Source organism: Ooceraea biroi, chromosome 1, assembly GCF_003672135.1.
Source record: "Ooceraea biroi isolate clonal line C1 chromosome 1, Obir_v5.4, whole genome shotgun sequence".
Classification (NCBI taxonomy): domain Eukaryota; kingdom Metazoa; phylum Arthropoda; class Insecta; order Hymenoptera; family Formicidae; genus Ooceraea; species Ooceraea biroi.
Window position 1 is genome coordinate 18,931,896 of NC_039506.1, and position 21,748 is coordinate 18,953,643.

The following is a 21,748-nucleotide window of genomic DNA, read 5'->3' on the forward strand; positions in this document are numbered from 1 at the left end:
GAAATAAAAGAACAAACCTATAAATATCGAGTGCTACTCGATATTTATATTAAATGTCCCTATGATATTTTCATTTTTCTTAGTTTGGCAAGTTGATTGATACAAGCGCGGGAAATATGTTGAATCGCTGAACGTGATAAGAGTGAGATGACTACACGCTTGCTACAGTTATTGCGTGTAGAATACAGCATTATTAATTTCATATCACAATGAGCGCGAAACTTGATAGCTTGCTCGAGCAAAAGAACCGAAAACAACTGCGTGAATTTGTACACGAGACAGTGACCGAGGAGGTAACGACAGGAACTGTCAAGGACATCTTGCGTCGTTGTTAATTTTACACATTGTAGAATCATGACTACATTAAATGCTAATCATAATAAAGAGAGTTTCTTTTTCTTTTTCAGCTCGCCAAAATTATATCTAACAGAATTTGCAACTCGGACTTTTCTAAAGTACTGGACGAGATCTTGCTGGTGTGTTCAGAGTCTGAAAGTCTTCACTCAAAGAGACTCAAGCTGGTGGAGTCTGCCTTGAAAGCTTTGTGCAAGGCCGAGGTCTCGATCAGTCATGCGAATGACGTTGTAAATCGTATAGTGATCGATTTCCCCAGATATCCAAAATTGCACCTAATTAAATTGGTCGAATTTTGTCTCGCTAGTATCCGCAATAACAATGATGAGTTCAGAAGGTGACTACTAAAAGTCGTTTCTTTGTTATTTCTTCAATACAACAAAAGCTGTGTGAGAAACTAATTTCGTTGTTCCTCTTTCAGCTGGAAGGATCTGTTGCCTACTCTGTTGGAGATATTGGAGGAAGAGAAGTATATTAATCACATGAATGGTGAAGTTTCCGGCTCTAAGTACAAATCTATTGTCGTTAACAATATATGCAACAGCGAGTGGGATACAAAGATCATGCCGTCGTTGGCAAAAATGTTCAGGTAAATGTTTCTTGGGAATTTAAATGACTCCTTTATGTTGCCACTATATTCACTAATTAAAAAATCCTTTTTTTATTTACCAAAACTATACAATTAATGATCATACAACGTTCCTATTATTGGGTTTGGTCCTTTTCAAGTATGAATACCTCTTATGTCAAGATACTGATAGCCAAGAGGAATATTTAGCAGAGTTAAATTATCAATTGATTAATGTTTCTGTATTTAGAGACATATCTTTAGAGAAGGAGGATCATACTACGGTGATCTCTGTACTCTGCACAAGACTGCAGAATATACCCCTCGAGGAAGTGCCTCCTTTCGTACACCAGTCGTTGAGATTATGCACCAATCAGGACAGCAAATATCTTCTGGAGGCATTACACAGATATTTTATGCTACAATTCTCACGAGCTAATTCTGATGATACGGACACGTTTGAGACTATAGGTGAGACTTAATATAATTTGAATCAATATTTATATTATAGATTTAAATAGTTAAACAATAATTTGAAAACTAGATATAAAGTCTGAAAATTAAAGTCCAAATTCTCTATAATCTTTCTATGATTCTCTTCTTAATTATATATAATTATTAATTATATGTAATTGTATAAAAAAAATTAATATGATTTGTGTTTCTTTATTGATCTTAACATTTAATTATCGAATTAATTATAATTAATATAAATTTAATTATCAAATTATATACAGACATGGTGAATCCGAAGGAAGTGCAGGATATTGAAAGCACAGTATTGTATCACATATATCAGGCAGCGCAGTTGAATCATCAGCACGTAAGAGATTACATAAAGTATTTCAAGACTGTATCATTTGCTCCCGAAAGTATATTGGAACCATTTATGCTGTCTGTGTTGCTCATGGTCGCTTCTATTGATGAGAATCAGGTGAAGATCAGATGAAGAATGATAAGTATTTAATTCTCACAGACTTCAATGTTTTTAATATCATCGATATAACATTGCAGATCTTTGAAATGTTACGAGCAGTGATTAACAAACAAAACGAAAGCGACGACAAACGGAAAAACAGCGCATGGTTGAGACAACTGATCCCCGATTCTTGTAGCATGATGACTGTCATGGGAAACATCATTGATGTGAGGTAAACGCGCAGCAAGTCTTGAATGATGATTATAATTTAATGAAGCATTAAAATTTAATTGAGGAATTTAATAGTTAAATATCGCCCAAGTTTAATGTCGTATTTTTTTAATGCATAGCAACAGGGATCGGCATTTGGTGTTGAAAGGACTTGTGGATCTTGCATTTATCTTGATGGCCGCAGAGAACAAGTCGAAGACAGGCACGCATCCTTCCTGGCAACTTGGCACGAAGGTACTTCAGAAAATTATGAAGAAACATCACGAGACGGTCGCCACCGTGTTCCAGACATTGATTGACAAGATAATTGGGGGTGGATTATGTATTTCGCAATATACCGGTAAGTCATTTGAGTTTTCCTCAAGTATGATACATATAAATATATAATCAAATATAATAATAAACACATAAATATGTGTGTGTGTGTGTGTCATTATATATATATATATATATATACACAGGGTGTTTCCTAAGTAAGTAGACAAACTTAAGGAGGATATTCCTTGGCTTATTTTAAGAAGAAAAGGTCATATAAACATATGTCCTAAACTACTTTGTTTTCCAAAAAAAAGTACATCACTGTTTTCGTTCACTTTACGGATAGCGTGCTTTTGCAGTACGAGTCAACAGCGGTGGGGATGGAGTGGGGATGGTCAATTTTTGAACAGGAAGTTTGCCAATCGATGGATCGGTCGAGGTACTCAAAGACCAAACCATTTATGGCCTGCAAGATCCCCAGACTTAAATCCAGTAGATTTTTTTCTATGGGGACAGCTTAAATCTTTAGTTTACGCTACACCTATTCAAAATGAAGAAGATCTCAGAAATCGCATAATAGATGGATGTGAAAGAATACGTAACACTCCAGGTATTTTTGAGCGTTTACGTCAATCAATGGAAAGGAGAGTTGAGGCGTGTATCATGGCTGCAGGTGGACATTTTCAGCAGTTACTGTGATGTTATTATTTTTCTTTTTAGTTACTATTTTCTTTTTCGTTATAATTTTTCTTTTTGGTTACTATTGTTTTTCATTTGTTTCATTTGCAATAATACAAACTGTTCTATAATAAACGAAAAGTGAACGAAAACAGTGATGTACTTTTTTTTGGAAAACAAAGCAGTTTAGGACATATGTTTATATGACCTTTTCTTCTTAAAATAAGCCAAGGAATATCCTCCTTAAGTTTGTCTACTTACTTAGGAAACACCCTGTGTGTATATATATATATATATATATAAGTTGTAATTTATTTTGTAATACACGTTGCTATTATATTGCCCATTTTTTATTCATAGATTGCCTAGCTTATATGTGCCATAAGTTGACAGTGCTAGTACTGGATCACCAGGAATCTGTGATAATCCTTCTCGATCAGATCTCGTCTATACCCGGAGAAGTAGCCATTTTCGTCGTTTCCGCGATATTTCCATTGATACAAGTCTCAGTCAGCCTTAGAGAGCACTTGACCCTAACGCTGAGAAAGACTCTCTATAGGAAAGGTACGTTCAATCGACAAATGGCGGTCAGCGGGATCCTAGAGATGCTGAAGAATCTGAAAATGCACTCTCTGAGCAGCCTCGCGATGAGCTCGAGCCAGTACGTCAATTCGTCGACCGGCACAAGTTCCACGTCCATCTTAACTCAGGTTTCATCGATTGCAGTATCGTTAGTCGAGAAACTCTTCTGTGAAACCACAGAAAAATATTCTATAAAATTTTTCTCTTTGCAGGTAACGTTAGAGAGAGGCACTCAGACGGGATCTGCTTTGGGATACAACAGATCTCTGTGCTACGACATATTAGGAATTTTGAGGAAGTGTTTCACTCACGAATGCGAAGTTCGGTTGCACCTGTACAACGGTATTAGTATTACTTTCTATTAATAACTGTTAATAATTAACCTTTAATTGATGCCAATTAATACCTTCTTAATGATATCAAATAATCACTTACGGTTATCCATTATCAGGTTTATATGAAGCTGTGTTGAGGAATATTGAGATAGCGGAGTACATATTGGAAATGTTACTGCCGCACTTCAAAGTGTACTTCGAGCCGGACGAGAATATCCTGATACCAGCCAAGCTGGAACTGTGCACGGCTGTGCAAGGGGAGCAAGTTGTGCTGCAAGAACCTCTGGCAGAGCTAATATTCGTGCTACAAAAGATATACATCAAGGCAGCCTTGGTGAAGTCGTCCCTTATAGATGAACTAGCGATGATCCTGGAATCCCTTTGCAGGCGGATGCCGCGGCTTGACACGGAACACTTGAATCTGGTAAAAAAAAGTTCAGAAGAACATAAGAAACAAGATTTTCGAATTATTTTATTCGTGATGTTTGGTTTCGACAGGACGACAGGCTTGACTTGAGCAGCTCCAACACGAAGACCCAAGAAAAAGTGCAGAATGTTTTGCTAATAATCAAGATCTACGAGGCTCTCATGGCTTACAGAATTGGTGCCTGGTCCGTGGACAGCACGGACACCGCGCAAAGCGTTATAAGTTTGTTCAAAGGATATACGAGATTCGTTGAAGTTACCAAGGTAATAAAAAATGTAGGCTGCAAACTCGTCCAGCTAATATATTAAACAATTAAACAATTGCTTCTCTGTCTCTTATATTTCTTATTATTAAGTTTGATTTGTTATTATTCAATAAAGCATGCGCCAAAAGTGAAAAAGGGAGAGGGCAAGAATAAAAAGACGCAAACTGACGTAAACAATACACCTGTAAGGAAAGCAGGTCGGCCGAGCCAGATGAAACTGTCGCCCAGCATCATCGGCCTGTCCACGGTGTGCAAGAGCCTGTCACTTTTCTATCTGTACGTATCTTTCAATCAACATTGCAATTCACGAGTACACGAGTCGATTTTGTATAATTGTTTTCGCGATAGAAAATCTGCTTCTTGGGCGACCACGGATCAAGCGGCCGTTCTGGTGGAATACCATGATTTCTATCATTACATCCTGCGAACGCTGTTGCAAATCTTGCACAACGTCAAACTCCTGACGGAGTACAATTTACGGAAACACAAGGGACAGCACATGAAGACCTACTTCGAAATTGGAAAGTAAGATACGCAGCCCAAAGTACAGCATACGCGTCTCCTTCCATATTAAAGTTTTATTTTCTGTTTCTGTTGGTGCAGATTATTGTACGATCACATCATGCTGAATTTGAAGAAAGCCCTTGATAAGGACGAACCGGGAACTATACTGGCATTGGAATGCTTCAAAGAATTGTGCTGCTTGGTCTGCACGTACTTCGCTTCCGAATTGCCGCAATTTCTCGGAGCTATTGTCAGTAAGTACTTAAAATATAGAGAACGCAAGTTCATTTATTGTATAAAAAAATATTATACAAAAATATAACAAAATATCAAATGAATTCCGGCGTCGGAACCAAAGTGACAGAAAACGTAAAGTCGCGGTTGGATAGATAAAAACAAAGCATTTAAAATAAAAGAGTATAATAATAACATGCCATTGTGCTTGTGCAGCCAATAGGCTGAACCAGGCAGAAACTCTCAACGGACTGTTAGAGAACGTGACTGCTGCTTTAAGGGCGAGTTTCCGGACGTTCTTCAACGAGAAAGAGGAACACGAGGAGAACTCCAAGAAGATACTCAGTATATTATTGGACGTTATACGTCAACTGACGCAAGAAATCAACTTTTATGAAACGGATGGTGATGAGGTCAGTGTATTCTATGATTAATCGGAATTTTATTAAATAAAATTGAAAAACAGGATGTTAAACGTTACTGATGCCTGCATTTTTATGGTTGCACCAGGTGTTCGATTCGATGATGAAATTCACGCAATTGGAAAATATGGATCCTCAGGCTTCTCTGACCATCTTCCAAATTTTGCTGTGGATAGAAGAGCATAAGAAAGAGTACGGAGAATTGCTAAATGATATCGCTCTTGCATTGTGCGAGAAAGTGGGTAGCATCGACAAGGTGCGTACGACTGTTTAATATAATTTTATTATAACTTAATATATTTTATATATTTTAATATAATTTTAATGTGCTGGAATATTTCGTCACAATAATTCTCCTTGCCGCATAAAGATTACTAAACCTTCTCGCTTAATGTTCGCCATGTACAGGCTGAGGTAACGGTGAACAACAAATTCAAAATCGTCTACGAGGAGACAGCGACGCAGCTCTACAGTTTGGTAAACAACTCGCTGAAAGAGAAGCTGGATAATGTGTCGTGGTTGCTGGTGCGACTTAAAGCCGAGCAAAATATAGCTTACCTGCCTGGCACGGATCTCGAAGCACGTACGTATAATTTCACGTATTACTATAAATTCGGTATTGGTTTTTTGACTATTATCTTTGATTTCAACCGTCTTAATAATTTAATAGAATATTTAAGAAACATTCCAATAAAATAAAAATCTTTATTTATATGAAACACATACAGATCAAGAGAAACTGAGAACGCAGGAACGTAGCTTGTGCAGGCAACTGTCGCACATTATACAAATACTTTATACATTAGCCAACGTTGCTATCAAACCGGGACCGTCCACGGACTTCATGTTCAGGAATCTACAAATCGTGTACAATGTCCTTAGTAATCTTACGAAATACTTTTATGGCAAGTCCAATAAACAAAATGCAGCGTTTCAATCAATCAAGTAAGTTGTTTTTTAAATCTCCGTAAATGTCTTTATATTTCTATATCTATAAATCTTATTGGCGTAAAAAATTTTCCCTAATTTTTTTCCTACTTTCTAATTTTAATTGAAACGTTTTTATGTAATTTTGCAGATTTGTTCAAGTGATTCAATTCGCCGGGAAACCGCTGAAGTCCGCATTTTACAACTTAATAACGCATACAGAGGTACATCCATCTGAAATATATGTATATATAACTTGGTCTGAACATTTATGGGAAAATAATACTTTGTAGGAGAACCAAAATGCGTCGAAACGTAAAGCTGATTCGCACATGCAGAGGAACAAGATTCTGAAGGAGACCAAGATCATACCGCGCGTGGTATACGAAATTGAACAATTTCACAAGGAGGTTTTATCACTGGACAAAAAGACCGGCGTAAGTGTCACGTTTAATGAGAAATTTATGTAACGCAGTTATCACACGGTAGATTACATCGATGAAAGCTGGAATTTGTAATTTAGGTTCCGCTCGAGACTTACATCAAACACAGCGTGACGCGCGATTTTCGTATAAAGAACACACAACTGACGGAGGCGCTGGAGAGAATGGATATAAGTATGGTAAGAGAATTCGCAAAGAAATTCGATATTACTTAAAATCGGACTTCTTGATTTCTCGTTTCTTGATATTCCAACAGCTGGACACGCAGAATTCCCGCCGCGGTAATGACACGTCCAATACGAGCGTAAACGATGTGTCTCTGGATTTATCCATGAGATCGCCATCCGCGAAGCGTTCCAGAAGATCGTCGGAGAGTTGAAGACACGCAGTGCCTCAAAGAATCGAGGACGCCTTCACTCTTTGTATTATTTTAATATGAAATTTACATCTATACATTTTTTTTCTTGTTTTTTGCTTCTACATTTTATTAAAGCTTTTTTTATAGCTCCGGTTACATTACGAGCCGTTAATGAAAAATCAGCGCATTTATTAAATATAAATATTCTGTTGTTATATAGTTTACTCACAAAACATGTTACCGCTTCCGTTATCACATTAATTATAATAGAATCATAATTATAATAGAATCATAATTATAATAGAATCATAGCTCGTCCCGTTTGCGTTTCCCTTTTCGAACATGTTTACGTACGATGTTATTGTATTGTTCCTAAGATAAAACTCTATCATTTGAAGTTGTGTTAAATACATTACGCGACAAAGTCTAGAGGCCTATTAAAGCCGCCCTTCCTGTTCATGTACTGTCTGTATTTTCTCTTTAGGATGACGTGAACTGCACCCACGTCGTTTCCATCTACTTTCTTGCCCTTCGTAGTATCAAAGTCGCAGAATCCCATCACTCTCATCATCTCTTGCTCTTCCGGCGTTTTGCCTTGAAGATCCGCTTCTGCAGCAACAATAGAATACAGCCGCTATAGTTTCTATATCTTTATTATCACTGTGGTTTTTAATAACGCGTATGCGTAATGCATCTATTAAATAAACTTCTAATGGTATCATTCAGTTTATCAATTTAAAAACAATACTTTTATGTTGTGCAGCATAAAACATTTTTCACACGAGCACGTCAAGTAAGATAATACCTGTGATAACGGGTCGTTCGTTTGTCGGTTTTGGCTTTGTTCTATGTTTGGATCTATCACGTTCCCTCGATCTGGATCTGCTGTACGACCTCCTGTGTCTGTCCCGATCGCGTTCTCGGTCTCTGTCTCTTGACTTTACTCTGTCTCGTTCCACGGATCTACACATTCAAACGGATTTGTTTGAGAATGCTCTCTGAGCGACGAGTGACGATTGATCAACCAATTTTTTCTTAATGTACGTACCTTCGCCTCCTCTCTCGTGATCGCCTTCTTCGTCGATCCCTGTCACGGTCTCGTTCCCGAGATCGGTCCCTTCGCCTTCCCGGGGATGGTGTGCGACTCCGCCCCATTCTACAACAATTACGTTTACCGCGTAAATAAGCACTAATTAAAATTAATAAGATTAATAAAAAGATAATAAATAATATCTTGGAACAATTGAATTAAGTAAAACTTTATACGATTCTGTTCATTTCAGAAACTTAACACATAAAATGAACATTACAAGTCTATTGTAAATGTTCATGTAAAAGATTTAATATGCAATAAAAATATAAAATAATAATTAAATTAAAAATTTCATTAATCATATTTTCGGAAAACTGAAAAGTCGCTACAATTCTTACTTTTATTTACTTCAAAAAACAGTGAAAATTAAACAAAATACATTTTCTCCTTTTCGCTTATAAAATAGGTTATGTTTCTCCTATAGCTGTTAACTTGCACGCCATTTGTATGTAAGACCGGATGCCAAAATCATTAGACGTATCTGATTGGCTATTGCGAACTCCAATAGCAGGACGCATATATTGGTCTGAGCTTCGTAAATTTCTCATTTCCGCTTCATGGGGCGCTGACTCTTTCCGATCGTGGTTATTCGATAGAACAACTTGCCAGAATGGGTATGTTTTAAGTTTTTTCAATATTATTGCGTTTTTTATGTAACAATTACGTCGAAATATGTAGTTTTTGGTGCAAATAGATGCGGTATATGCATTGTTATGCATTTTCACATACATTCCTGTATTTTTATTTGATTTATGTAGCGTGTCTCCGTGTTGCATACAACGTGCACCGATATTGTTAAACACGTTAGCGTTGTTTACTATAATATCAACATTATTAATACGAAATTGCTTTAATTTTTATCCAAGCATGAAAATATTTCTGACGGTTTAGTATATTTCTCCGAAAAAGTCAGTTCAGGTACAATGTGCAGAACCTAACCTAATTCACTAATTTGTGACGTGTGCAGGAAAACCCAGAGGTCTTCGTACTGCGCGAAAGCACGTCAATCACAGGCGTGAACAGCGATGGAACGATAAGGACTACAAAAAGGCGCATCTGGGAACCAGGTGGAAGGCTAACCCCTTCGGTGGTGCTTCCCATGCCAAAGGAATTGTTCTGGAAAAAGTGTATGTATATGATCCAACGTTCACACAACATTTATATCTTGTAAAGCATCACAAGGATGCGGGCCTGCAATTTGCAGTGTAACTTACTGTGGCACTTTGTTATCCAGGGGAGTCGAGGCTAAGCAGCCTAACTCTGCTATCAGGAAGTGTGTTCGAGTTCAGCTGATTAAAAACGGCAAAAAGATCACGGCCTTCGTCCCGAGGGATGGTTGTCTCAATAACATAGAGGAGAACGACGAGGTTCTCGTGGCGGGATTCGGTAGGAAGGGTCACGCCGTAGGAGATATTCCCGGTGTGCGCTTCAAGGTGGTGAAAGTTGCGAACGTCTCCCTTCTCGCTCTTTACAAAGAGAAGAAGGAACGACCAAGATCTTAAGTTAATTTGCACATGCGTATTTGGACAAATATAAATTGAAAAAAATCTACATCTACTCGTTTCACTTTTATTTCATCAGCAAATACCATCATCCCTTGGTTACAATTTCTATAACATATGCCACACAAAATTATAGAAATGGACAATTCGGTTCTTCAGTACAAAGTTTTATACACGATTATTTCCTAAAATTACATAGAAATACAAGATTAATTGGAGCTATCGTTCGTCATGCTTAGATTTGCAAGTTCCTCGTTATAAATAACAATATCTTCTATAATTGAGTTCAGAGATGTAGTAGTCTTCGGTAATGCTTTCGGTACACTTATATTGGCAATCTCGTCTCGCGCCCGCAAGATCTGCAAATGATCAGTACTTAAATCGTTATTTTAGAGATTAACAATATTTTTAAATCACTCTGTGATTTGACAAAGTTGTACCTTTTTTAAAGTGGAAAAATCGGAGCACGCGCTTTTAATGTCTGAACAAATAGAATCAGTAATGTCTTTGTCCAGATTTCTGTTTTGTGCTGGCCAGGACGGAACTGTCTGGAATGCTTCTATGAACTTTTTTGTCTCCTTGTCGAACAGTTCATCCCGCTCTCCACTGTGCAATCTATCATCAGTCTGCAACAGTATTTGTACAAGTTATTGGTGAGTTGTATTATTTATATCTAGAACATTCTTGATTGATATATTTTTATAATGTGTACCCTCACATGCGAGTCATCAGTCAAGTTAATTTTAATATCTTCGTGATCGTTGCTCGACAACTCTTTCTCCCGTTGCTCAAAATATTTGCTGGCTTCTGTGTAACTTGCTTTAGGTTTGACAGCGAAGGGAAGAGGAAGCATTTGGTCCACGTCATCAGTGCACAACTGAAAATACGTTTGCGATATGCAGTTTGATTACTATTCCACTAACTTTTTTCCCTTCTCTTTTCTTGGTAATACATTTATTCTAAAAATTAATATCATGTACCTTAATAATATTCGCGAACATCTCTTCTGTCTCGTTTGTACTCGTAAAAGATTCCATATGTACCTTCTTCATGAAAACCAACAACGATCTTAATACTGGAAGTTGCTCCTTCAAGGAACATTTTCCCTGAAATTTGATGCATTTAATATATCAGTAAAGTAATATTGTACTTTCGTTTCGTGTTATTGATATAAACATACCAATAATATATCCTTATTGTTACAAATCCCAATCTGTGAGTAGTATTCAAACAACTGATCTGAAATATGCCCATACTTTTACAAAATGTACTTTCTCAACTCAACTCTTCATGGTTTCATATAAAGTCTTACTCGATAATATATTATTAATACACTATATATAGTATAATATAGGATATGTTTAATAAATATTATGTTTAATAAAAAACATGTTATATGTTCTTTATTAAATATGATATATTTTGTATGTTTTATTATTATTATTATTATTATTGAATATAATTTAGCACAAAACTGTTTTGTGATACATTAATTAGGCATTAAAACATAAATATATATGACTAATATATAACATAAAATAAAAAGTAATGGCAAAAATAAAAGAAATGGCCAAGCGATCCGGAAAACAAATCGAATTACAAAATAATCGCAGGACGACAACTGTAGATGGATTCTAAGTTCGACTGTGTAATGAGCACGACATCGGTGACGGAAAGATACCTTCCAAAGCAGCATCCCCCAGTTTTGCCAAATCCACGGCGATGGTGGGCGACCTCTCCGTTAGAAGCCAGGAAAGCAAGCAGACGCGATTTTCACCGGCGAGGATCGTCTTTTCCAGATCCTGCGACTCCGCATTCGTGATGTGCGGATATCGCAGGTGCAGCAACGTGTCATAGACACTTGTCATAACGTCATTCGCGTCATTCATAGCGAATTATTATGAAGACTGAATGTTCAACACGGATGAGAGGCGAGACACTATTTAATATCGAACTGACTCAAATGTTCATGTTACACCGTTTTATGGAAACGCTCCCACAAACGATACGTCAACGCGCGTATACCAGCGTATACGTTAATCAAAACAAAATGTTTTGAATTTCTCCTTCCTCTTCTTCGTCATGTTTCAAATAAGAAGCACGAGTATGCCTAGATGGCAGCAGCGTCGAGCGTTAAAGTCACTAGATAGATAAAGTACCGCGATCGTCCGCCATTTTAATTCCAACTACACGGTGTTTTCATCACAATTATGTTCTCTTCACATCTATCACAATATGTAACCTTTCTCAATGGAGATACAACGCAACGCTGCTTCGTAGAATTGCACTTAGTGTGTTGATAAGTTGCATGTTTGCACTAAATACACTTCCAACGCCATTTTTATTCCACGTATTTTACCACGGATTGCGGTACTTTATCAATCTGGTGACTTTATCGAGCGTCAAAAGATATGCGCATGCGTAGCGCGTAAAAATTGGACGCTAAACTTCAATTAGCAAAGGTTATTACGAATTATATTGCAAAATGTCAATTATAAATTATTTATAATTTACTATCATGTCATTACTATAGAATATTCAATTTTTTTCTAATACTTTGCATAAAAAAGTTAAAAATCTTATTAGGAGTGCTACAGGAATTAAACAGAAATAAAACTTTCCTTTTTGTAAAATAATTGTTACTGTTTTATACGGTTATTATTACTGCTATTGGAACGATTGTTGGGATACAACTCGCAAAAACATAACTTATAAAAATTATTCATAAAACTTATATAAACAAAAAATCTGGACCTGAAATTAGGAATTGATGACAAAGCAAGGCTGCAAAGCTTCGGTGTTTTCAAGACATTTATTTATTGTAAATATAAACAAAATCCGATCTTTCATTTTTCCTTTTTGTTATACAGCGTTTGGCTGTTATAAATTATAAACAACAAATCTACTCACAGATTTGTCTAACACGCATCTCTGCAATATAAGTTATAACGTGATTACTCGCGAATGACATAAACGGGACTCGTGAATTTTAATTGTGTATAAATATTTACAAGTTTTATTATTTCCTTTCTTAGAGACCAATGTATTTCCATTTGAAATTATCACGAATACAGGTACTGAAATTACACTTCTTTATAGCTAATCATTCGTTTTTATTCGAACGCTGTTTGTGAATAGTCGACATTATTTTACTTCAGATAAAAAGTTTTGCACAGGTGTAACGAGAAAATATGAAATCATATTCGCGAATCTCAATCATCAATATGGTTAATGTTGTACGAAATTAATCTATAGCCGACCGTTTATTCCGGATCACTCTGCAGCGTCTCGCCATTAGTTAAAACTAACGCGTCATCGTCGGCTTCGTTATAATCGAGAGAAAGAATACTCTCCCGTCGTTTCTTCTTGTGCGTCCTTTCATCATCACTACTGGCTGCACTTTTCTCCCTTTTTGTCCGGTCCCTACCCCGCGTCGTTCGCGTCACCACTTCCTCTCCGTTCGATTTACCACTGTTCCGGTTGTGATTTTTACTCCGTAACATCCGTTTGTTCCGACTCTCCTCGTGCTCCTCCTCGCGATCACTGAGGTCCTCGTTCTCGACTTTGATAATTAACGCCGCGGAATCGCTCGAGCTCTCGTCATTGTGATCGGCTTGACTGAGTTTTCTCTCCGCGCATTCTGTTCTTTCAACACTTATAAACTCGGTCTGCGATGACGTTAAAGGCGAAGTCCTCGCGCCTTTGCACACATCACTGTTCTCTACGGGAGGTATCGAAGATTTAACGTCTGGTATCGCAGTTTCTTCCGGTTCCTCCTTTTTAATCGGTGGTGTGTGGGGCGATAAACCGTTGGTCAAATTATTCTCGTTTGTATTCGCTCTCAATCCTGCGTTCTCTTGCTGCAGCAACGTCACGGACTCTCGAGCTTTGCGCAATTCTTGTTGCAAGAAGTAAATCGTACTTTGCATGCCCTCCACATCTTCATCCAAATCTTGTAAAAACTCGTCTAATTCTGCGAAAATTTAAGAACAAAATGGTTAAATAAGTTGCGCGCGTCTCATACAACATGAAGCATTTTAATTATAAAATTTAACATTAATCGTCGTAATTATTTTGTATAAGTTAATATATATTGAAATGAATAATATATATCTATCTACAATAAATGTTTATTTTATAAATTAATTGCTTGGTCCGTAAATCAGTGAATCTTTAATGGGATACCTGATTGCGACTTCTTCACTTCTTCACTAAAGCTTTTCTGCAGTGCGAGTTCACCTTCCAACTTAGCGATACGTCCACTGGCAATCATATGACCGAGGTCTTCATTTTCTTGATACAATAATCTACATTTTGCCATTAATCGTTTCCCAGTATTACTGTAAAATATAATATTAACGACAATAAGCTGTAATATCGTTTTATATGTGTATATTGAAAAGTTCTGTCTCTCCCTCTCTCTTTCTCTACTGACCTGTCCGGAGTGAATTTCCATGCACTTAATTCATTTTGTGTGTCTTCCAACTTGCCCTTGGTCGTTATTAATTCTTGCCTCAATTTCTGTATTAATATGTTAACAGCCGGATCTAAGAGAGCACATCTTAATGCAGCTGCGGACGGAGCTTGGGTGGTTTTCATTTCAGTTATTTGATTCTAACACAAAAAAAGAAATTAATTTTTTCCATAAATTATACACAAAGCAAATATTTTGAATAAAACAAATTGTGCACGGAAAATGTTAATGCATCTGAGAATATTTACATACAATGTATTCTTGCATTTCTTGCTCTTTAGAGGCAAGTCTCCTTACTAAGATCTTCTCCCTATGAGATGCTTCTATATATTGTTGTCTGTACTTGTTTTCAGATTCTCTCAATGAAGCTAGTTCACCTATAAAGGAACAATCTTTAAATTTTTCTACTTCTAACATTTTGTTTTCGATAGCATCTATGTGTTTCTTAAAATTGCAATGTTCGAGCTATAATGTACAAATTTAATGTTTTTAGAATATTTCTTGTGTGTGAAGAAGCAAAATCTGTCACGTATTAAATTAATTATATAATAAAGCATATTTCGTAAAAAAAAGAAATATATAATATACATGTACGAGTTTCTAAATTATTTTAAACTTGCAACTTAGCTTTAGCATTTTCTTCAAGGAAATTCGTTACATCTTATTGTAAAGTATTTTTAAAAATGCTTTTTATAAAATAGTCTTGACAATTTTTCATTTCATTCGAAAATTTAAAATTTTTTAATTATAAATAAAAAAGTTAATAACATTTCTCGCGCGCGTTACGAATTGCGAATAAATCACACATTGTACACAATTAGAGAATTTAAAATAATTCATAAACAATTTTAAGTAAAGAGATTATTAAATTTGACAATTTTTATTTGTATTTATAAGTTTATGTAAACTATGCATATTAAATTTTATTCTGGATAAGAGAATCTTTATATTTATGATTCGTTTTTATTATAATTATTCATGAATAAAACTTGTTATGCGAAAAAGCATGAATATGTGTGCATATATATTTGATTAATTTCACTGTACCTCTTATAACAATAATACGTTTATGCATTGCAAAAGTTTCTTTCTTCTTTTCTTTTTTCTTTACAAGAGCTATCCTAATCTAACTATAAAGATTGGACTAAACCGATAATCAAATTTTCAGTTTTCTCTCTGGGACATTATACAATTAAAAATACAAATTTATGAACCACATAGAATGCTCGAAGTCTTAGATTGTAAGTATACTCTGTGTAATTGTACGAAATATATCTTTTACGTGTATAATTTTCATGTATAGTAATGCTAATAGTTTCTGGTGGAATCAAACGTTTTAGTGTAAAAAAATGACTATTCATAATTTTAACCTAAGTGCGCATAAATAAACTATATACTTTCATAAGTATGTGACAATGACTGCCTGAGACAACTGACATTTGTTAATTTGGCGCATACTTTGATTTTGTGGTTGTTGTAGCGACGTGCTGTTTGCGAGATTCTCTGTACTTCCACCAAGAGACCAAGAGTGAACGTTACGTTTCTTCCACGAGAATTGAGCGTGTACTTGTTGCAGGCACAGATGTTGTAATCGAGGCGCCGGCCGGACTTAACTCGCACAGGTTTGTACTTTTGATATTTGTATTTCTGACATCCGGTATATTACGGTGCAGGTATAAATGCATGCAAGTTGCATTCATAGAGAATATATGGGAGGACGATCAGTCTCTGGGAATACAATCAATTAAGAATTGCGTTAACTAGGTGGACAGGTCTTAAAAGGACAAAGGTAATATGTAAGGATAGATAGATATGTATATATGTAGAAATTTAAGAATTAGGAAAGAGAACAGAGGCGGGATTAAGGCACAAATTGTAGCGTTCCAGCTGATAACGGCGAATGTGATTGCGTACTTCACCGAGATTTCGATTCACGCACCCCAGGTGCATACTTTGTAGGCCGAAGGTCGACGCGGATCCACTCTTATTATTCCTCCGAGTCGTATATCTCAGCGGCATCGTAAAATCGTTGCTCTACTCGGCTCATCCTCGTTAACTAGAAAATTCGGCATTTCGTGTTACACGCGCACGCACACACTGTCCTGCATCGATCATCACACTGCGGAGAAGGCATAACGCGACACACTGCACAGGCACACTTGTGAAATTGATACTTGGAACAAGATTATCGTGTCTTCCACAGTGGACGTTCGATCGTTGGCAGATACCGTCTCCGGCACGCTTTTCGCCGAGAAACTTTTCCCCGTTTTTCGACGGCTCTCTCGATGGACACATCAACACTTGTTACTGCAGCCATTTCACTTGTTTTTACTCGCTACCTGCGCGCTTTCTGGCTGATTTAACATTAAACTACGCACAAAAAAGATTTAGTGGGCAGATTTATACCTCGGCATTTTGCATCCGGCGTAACGTAATATGGCTGTCACTCCACCCATGCTCACAAATATCTCGGGGGCTTTTCGCATTGCATCACTATACATGCGGATCATCGTTTCGATTGCTCGCACTGTACACATCACAAATGTGGCTTGGGAAATTAACGTATAATTAGATCAACACCATGTAGCCGCATAGCAAAGTGCAATGTTATCTCGATTCCATAATCCTAATCTCTCGAATATTCTCGAATTCCCGCGCGAGTACATTAGGATAATCCCAATAACACGCACGTGCTCTGCGTCGAGCTCGCTCGCTCTCTCTCTCCCTCTCTCTCTCTCGTCGAGCTGCCGTGAATAAATCTATCGTTTCTTACTTTACTTATTTACTAAAGCTCCTTCTCGTTACCTTAATCCTAACAGATAACTTAATGACAGTATCCTAAACACTGGTCTGGCAGTAAACCCTACGCTTAGTGTCCCTATGAGAGTCTTGTCTCCTGTAGGAGACCGTTGTGTTCTGGCATTCATTAATTTGCTTAAGATATGTGGCGAGTGAGGTGGTAATCTCACTCGTGTGATCTCAGTACCTTCCTGAGCTGCCGCCTGGGTTTCTAGACACTCCACATACAAGTCCTGTTCATGCCATTTGGCCGCCAGCTCGTCCTTAGTCAAGCTGTCTAATTGTTGCTGCGTTAGTTTCACGCGTCTCGGTTGCCTGGGGGAGCGCGGACTGCCGGGCTTCCCACTGGTGCTGCCGCTCTGGGGACTCCTCGGGGAGGACGGCCCTGCGGACTTGACGGCCTCGCTGCACTCGTCCGTCATCCCGTCGTTAACTCTCACAGCTGGAATCGTCGAATCGCAGAAAACACCTCTACTGAATACCAAGTCCTCCGTGCATCAATGTCACGACGTTGACGATTACACTGTTCAGCGAATATCATGTGACGCGACTGGTATATCAGACAATATCTGTCTGGAACAAAAAATAGCAGCGCGTTAGTGTGCTAATTGGGCATGATTTGCAAATTAGAAGGTATACATTGTAATCCATGTGTGACGTATAAATTACTTTTGCTCAGTAAACTATTCAGTTATAATTTTATGATAATTTTTATGGAAAAGTTTATCGACTCATGGACACTCTCCCTTAGAACATGAACAATTACTCTCATTGAGCAGACAAGTTTGCTCATTTGATCTCACAATTTAGCATTAATGGTAAGTGCTTGGAAAAATGGAGCAGATCATGATACTTAATTTATATTTGTTTAAAATTAATTCCATGCGTCGATAATTCTGAGAAAAACAATAAAAATGACACTCTGAGCAGTTATCCTCTTTCTATTTACATTTAAGAAAATGTTACACTACACAGCATTATAGCATCAATTTCGAAATTTTGCGAACGCATTGAACGTAATTCATCGACCTTTTTTCATAGAACATTTATCCTTTAGAAAATAACAAATTCTTTTTCTTATATTTGCGAAATCGAACTTCATGAGAATCAGGAGTGACGTGACGCGTTCGCTTTCCTCTTCGAAGGTTTTTCCTTTCGATCGATTTAATCACATATGCGACATAAATCGTATTCGCGAAAAAATCGCAGTCAAGATTGGTCGATACGCGTGCCCGTAAAAATACCACGTATTTTTACGCACCGCGCGTACCGTCGTGGCGACAAGGATAAATGCGCAATTCGACGTTGAAATCGTTCGAGGGTCGCACGTGTCGTGCGAATCCGTCGTCGCGGCAGCCAGAGAAGAAGCGCGACCGCTCGTTCCGTTCGTCCCTGGTTGACGATACTCGTCGTGACGCCATTACGTCGACATGTCCGCCACGAAGAACACATTTTCACTCTAGCATTCATTTTTTCTTCACTCCACTTGCGTCTTCTCCGCTTCTCCTCCTCACTTTCGGACGGCCGAACGCGGCGGACGAGTGGATCGTAAACGCGACGTGCGAGGCTCGAACAGGCCAGCGTAACACCAAACTGTAGGATCCCAGCGTAGGATCATCCGAGTTCACGATGCCTATTGCTGCGAGGTTCCCTCTCGTTACGAAACGGAGACTTTTTTCTATCTACCTTGCTCGTCTCAAAACGGCGACTCCATCATGGGATGCGGTCGTTCAGTATCAGGAGAAGCGCCAGACGGACGACATCGTGACGGCGCAAAGGATCGTCGGTGTGCCGCGAAAGAAGCGCCAACCCTGGGTCGTTCGCGGCCAACTTCGCGCGATCGATCAATCCGAGAGAGCGCCCGAAGTGTTGTATCTATTGCAAAACGCGCGATATACTATGATGACGCGTGAATAGCGTGATACAACGCTGATACGCGACGCCGCACGACACGAGATTCAACGCGAGGATCACGGGAACGCGAACGAACTACGTGAAAGATGCTACGAATGATAATCACTCCGCGTACCAAGGGACAGCGAACCAGCCCACTGGCGCATGCGCAAATCATGCGATCGACCTGTAGTGTCGATGTTCAAGCAGTGTACAAGACGGGCTCATGCACAATGAGACAGGGGGAATAAAGCCCCGTATCCACGATGCTATAACCAGAGGGAAACCTGAGAGCAGAGAGAAGCCTGAGAGCGGTCACGCTCGCGTTTTAACTGTAACGCTCAAACGTGGACATATGCGTTCCACTTGACGCTCCCAACGCTCGCGGCGTCATTCTATCTTTGTTCAATATTCAGTGAGCAATAAAGACAGAATCACTTCAATCACTTCAATGTCCACGTTTGAGACGTTACAGTTAAAACGCGAGCGTGACCGCTCTCAGGCTTCTCTCTGCTGAGAGCGGCCACCAGCCTCCTGACGTTTGGCGCCGCCTGACAAAGTGCACGTGAACTAGTTCGTTACGCTCGGTAATGATACAAGTGAGCATTTTCCAGCGGTACGGAAAGTACATACCATGAATAGCTACAGTTCGGCGCGAAGCGCGGTGGTCCAGTGGCTAAGCGCGAGACTCGTATTTTGCCATCCGCGCAAGTTGGGTTCGAGACCGAGTTGTGATAATTTTTTTCGGATTTTTGTTTCTTTGTGTTTGCATTATATTTTTTTATTATGTAAATAATGATTTATGTTTTATTATATTTTGGAGGTATACCCCAGGCAGCACACATTGGTTTCAAAACCGTTTCATAAACATTTTGCCGTAACGTTTCATAACCATTTTATTGAAACGTTTATTTAGGAGAAAAATGTCCAACGAAAAAACGTTAGGAGAAACGTTTCTTTTTCGGCAAAAAAACGTTTCAGAAACCATCAAAAAAATATTTATCAATTCTATATATCAGTACCTCAAAGATAGACAGAGTTAAGTCACATTTTTGTAAAAAAACTAGATTTTTATATTTTATGAATTACTCTCTAAATTTCGTGTAGTGGAATCTCACTCTTTTGAAATATCACTTCAAGTAATAGTGATCTCAAAAGTTTCAAAAGAAAAGAAGAAAAAAAGAGTATTGGATCGGTTTTCCGGATGGTTATTTATAAGGTGATAACACAAATGTTACTTGCGAGAACGTCACGTCTGGCCTGGCCATCTATCGGTCGCTTGGTGAATCAGAGGTGGGAATCACACACACTTGTGTTGATTTTTGTCTCTTGTTCCATAATCGAGTACATTGAAACGTATGATGTAAAAATAATTAATACTCGCAAAGTAAGTAGAAATTACTATTTTTTTTGTATTAATTATATAATTTCGAATCAATTTAATAAAACACATTTTTCGTTTCTGTGGAAAGGTGAAAAATACGTTTTTAAAATTGAGGTCTAAAAACGGTTTCTATTTAAACCGTTTCTTAAATGGTACTTTATGTTTCTTAGACATTAGATACGTCTAAGAAACATATATTAGGCTAACATGTGCTGCCTGGGACGTATATGTATAATGAGACATAAACATATACATTTAACATTTGTAAACTTTTTATTTATTTATATAGTTTGTATACTGTCGAGTGTTTATTTATTATAAAATTCTTACATAACTGTACAGTGTTGCGGATGGAAAATTTATATAAAAGCATAAAAAACATAAATGCTTTTATATAAATTTTCATCCGCAACACTGTACAGTCATAGGCACAGAGGTTGACACTTTTTTTTAATGAGTCAGAATTTTATAATAAATAAACACTCGACAGTATACAAACTATATAAATAAATAAAAAGTTTACAAATGTTAAATGTATATGTTTATGTCTCATTATATACGTATACCTCCAAAATATAATAAAACATAATAAATCATTATTTACATAATAAAAAAATATAATGCAAACACAAAGAAACAAAAATCCGAAGAAAAAAAATTATCACAACTCGGTCTCGAACCCAACTTGCGCGGATGGCAAAATACGAGTCTTGCGCTTAGCCACTAGACTACCACACTTCACGCCGAATTGTAGCTATTCATAGTACTTTTCGTACCGCTGGAAAATGCTCACTTTTAGATGTAAATTTTTCCGAAACCAAGGCTCATACACCCAAACCCTCGAACACGACATTAATATTTTTACCTTCCCTTTCGAACGCACTATGACTCGTTCGAAAGTAGAGTTTACATGGGAAAGCTTCCTTATGAATAGTTTGGACACGAATCATATATCATTACCGAGCGTAACGAACTAGTTCACGTCCACTTTGTCAGGCGGCGCGTCAAACGTCAGGAAATGTGCCCGTGGAGGCTGGTGGCCGCTCTCAGGTTTCTCTCTGCTATAACTTTTCCGTAAAAGTGCAAGTTGATTGGCTA

General features: G+C 37.7%; 5 protein-coding genes across 10 annotated transcripts; 2 read left to right on the plus strand and 3 right to left on the minus strand.

Moving 5' to 3' along the window:
* The first annotated feature begins 72 nt into the window (after window positions 1–72).
* On the plus strand, window positions 73–7,932 carry LOC105278015 (Fanconi anemia group I protein homolog). Of its 2 annotated transcripts, none has more exons than XM_011336788.3 (22): window positions 73–293; window positions 408–691; window positions 776–943; window positions 1,173–1,393; window positions 1,660–1,856; window positions 1,937–2,073; window positions 2,198–2,412; window positions 3,369–3,718; window positions 3,803–3,932; window positions 4,042–4,349; window positions 4,424–4,615; window positions 4,733–4,893; window positions 4,966–5,142; window positions 5,221–5,375; window positions 5,572–5,768; window positions 5,866–6,033; window positions 6,186–6,360; window positions 6,506–6,722; window positions 6,856–6,928; window positions 6,998–7,141; window positions 7,228–7,326; window positions 7,404–7,932. In XM_011336788.3, exons 1-22 carry the CDS (start codon window positions 210–212, stop codon window positions 7,524–7,526), a joined length of 3,975 nt encoding a protein of 1,324 aa, XP_011335090.1. In that variant the 5' UTR covers window positions 73–209; the 3' UTR covers window positions 7,527–7,932. The 2 variants fall into 2 exon arrangements, with proteins under 2 accessions (XP_011335090.1, XP_011335089.1); XM_011336787.3 differs by having other exon boundaries at window positions 74–293; window positions 2,192–2,412.
* Window positions 7,623–9,054, minus strand: LOC105278016 (U4/U6.U5 small nuclear ribonucleoprotein 27 kDa protein). Of its 3 annotated transcripts, none has more exons than XM_011336790.3 (4): window positions 8,937–9,054; window positions 8,554–8,661; window positions 8,311–8,468; window positions 7,623–8,114 (listed from the first exon to the last, which is right to left on the minus strand). In XM_011336790.3, exons 2-4 carry the CDS (start codon window positions 8,658–8,660, stop codon window positions 7,918–7,920), a joined length of 462 nt encoding a protein of 153 aa, XP_011335092.1. In that variant the 5' UTR covers window position 8,661; window positions 8,937–9,054; the 3' UTR covers window positions 7,623–7,917. The 3 variants fall into 3 exon arrangements, with proteins under 3 accessions (XP_011335092.1, XP_026830644.1, XP_011335093.1); XM_026974843.1 differs by having other exon boundaries at window positions 8,947–9,036; XM_011336791.3 differs by having other exon boundaries at window positions 8,978–8,996.
* Window positions 9,055–9,127: 73 nt separating this feature from the next.
* On the plus strand, window positions 9,128–10,149 carry LOC105278011 (40S ribosomal protein S23). The gene is made up of 3 exons (XM_011336784.3): window positions 9,128–9,212; window positions 9,566–9,725; window positions 9,833–10,149. The coding sequence occupies exons 1-3, from the start codon at window positions 9,209–9,211 to the stop codon at window positions 10,098–10,100; spliced, it is 432 nt and encodes a 143-aa protein (XP_011335086.1). The 5' UTR covers window positions 9,128–9,208; the 3' UTR covers window positions 10,101–10,149.
* A 6-nt stretch (window positions 10,150–10,155) lies between these two features.
* Window positions 10,156–12,193, minus strand: LOC105278014. Of its 2 annotated transcripts, none has more exons than XM_011336785.3 (6): window positions 11,782–12,193; window positions 11,281–11,339; window positions 11,081–11,206; window positions 10,813–10,977; window positions 10,541–10,726; window positions 10,156–10,459 (listed from the first exon to the last, which is right to left on the minus strand). In XM_011336785.3, exons 1-6 carry the CDS (start codon window positions 11,987–11,989, stop codon window positions 10,310–10,312), a joined length of 894 nt encoding a protein of 297 aa, XP_011335087.1. In that variant the 5' UTR covers window positions 11,990–12,193; the 3' UTR covers window positions 10,156–10,309. The 2 variants fall into 2 exon arrangements, with proteins under 2 accessions (XP_011335087.1, XP_011335088.1); XM_011336786.3 differs by having other exon boundaries at window positions 10,819–10,977; window positions 11,782–12,190.
* A 763-nt stretch (window positions 12,194–12,956) lies between these two features.
* On the minus strand, window positions 12,957–19,431 carry LOC105278010 (pre-mRNA-splicing regulator WTAP). 2 transcript variants are annotated; one of them, XM_011336783.3, is made up of 6 exons: window positions 19,060–19,431; window positions 17,561–17,942; window positions 14,827–14,951; window positions 14,536–14,714; window positions 14,286–14,440; window positions 12,957–14,073 (listed from the first exon to the last, which is right to left on the minus strand). In XM_011336783.3, the coding sequence occupies exons 2-6, from the start codon at window positions 17,793–17,795 to the stop codon at window positions 13,364–13,366; spliced, it is 1,404 nt and encodes a 467-aa protein (XP_011335085.1). In that variant the 5' UTR covers window positions 17,796–17,942; window positions 19,060–19,431; the 3' UTR covers window positions 12,957–13,363. The 2 variants fall into 2 exon arrangements, with proteins under 2 accessions (XP_011335085.1, XP_011335084.1); XM_011336782.3 differs by having other exon boundaries at window positions 17,561–17,946.
* Window positions 19,432–21,748: the final 2,317 nt, after the last annotated feature.

Excerpts from the sequence above, each read along its gene's own strand:
- LOC105278016 (XM_011336790.3), bottom strand. The coding sequence starts at position 8,660 with ATGGGGCGGAGTCGCACACCATCCCCGGGAAGGCGAAGGGACCGATCT. Across the intron at positions 8,469-8,553 it reads TCACGAGAGAGGAGGCGAAG|ATCCGTGGAACGAGACAGAG; the intron begins GTACGTACATTA and ends TTGAATGTGTAG. Across the intron at positions 8,115-8,310 it reads CGAACGACCCGTTATCACAG|AAGCGGATCTTCAAGGCAAA; the intron begins GTATTATCTTAC and ends TTGTTGCTGCAG.
- LOC105278011 (XM_011336784.3), top strand. Across the intron at positions 9,726-9,832 it reads GGAATTGTTCTGGAAAAAGT|GGGAGTCGAGGCTAAGCAGC; the intron begins GTATGTATATGA and ends TTTGTTATCCAG.
- LOC105278010 (XM_011336783.3), bottom strand. The coding sequence starts at position 17,795 with ATGACGGACGAGTGCAGCGAGGCCGTCAAGTCCGCAGGGCCGTCCTCC. Across the intron at positions 14,715-14,826 it reads AAGAAATGCAAGAATACATT|AATCAAATAACTGAAATGAA; the intron begins GTATGTAAATAT and ends TTTTTGTGTTAG. Across the intron at positions 14,074-14,285 it reads AGTGAAGAAGTCGCAATCAG|AATTAGACGAGTTTTTACAA; the intron begins GTATCCCATTAA and ends AAATTTTCGCAG.
- LOC105278014 (XM_011336785.3), bottom strand. The coding sequence starts at position 11,989 with ATGAATGACGCGAATGACGTTATGACAAGTGTCTATGACACGTTGCTG. Across the intron at positions 10,978-11,080 it reads TGTTCGCGAATATTATTAAG|TTGTGCACTGATGACGTGGA; the intron begins GTACATGATATT and ends ACGTATTTTCAG. Across the intron at positions 10,727-10,812 it reads CTGATGACTCGCATGTGAGG|ACTGATGATAGATTGCACAG; the intron begins GTACACATTATA and ends ATACTGTTGCAG.
- LOC105278015 (XM_011336787.3), top strand. The coding sequence starts at position 210 with ATGAGCGCGAAACTTGATAGCTTGCTCGAGCAAAAGAACCGAAAACAA. Across the intron at positions 1,857-1,936 it reads CTTCTATTGATGAGAATCAG|ATCTTTGAAATGTTACGAGC; the intron begins GTGAAGATCAGA and ends ATAACATTGCAG. Across the intron at positions 6,929-6,997 it reads ACTTAATAACGCATACAGAG|GAGAACCAAAATGCGTCGAA; the intron begins GTACATCCATCT and ends AATACTTTGTAG.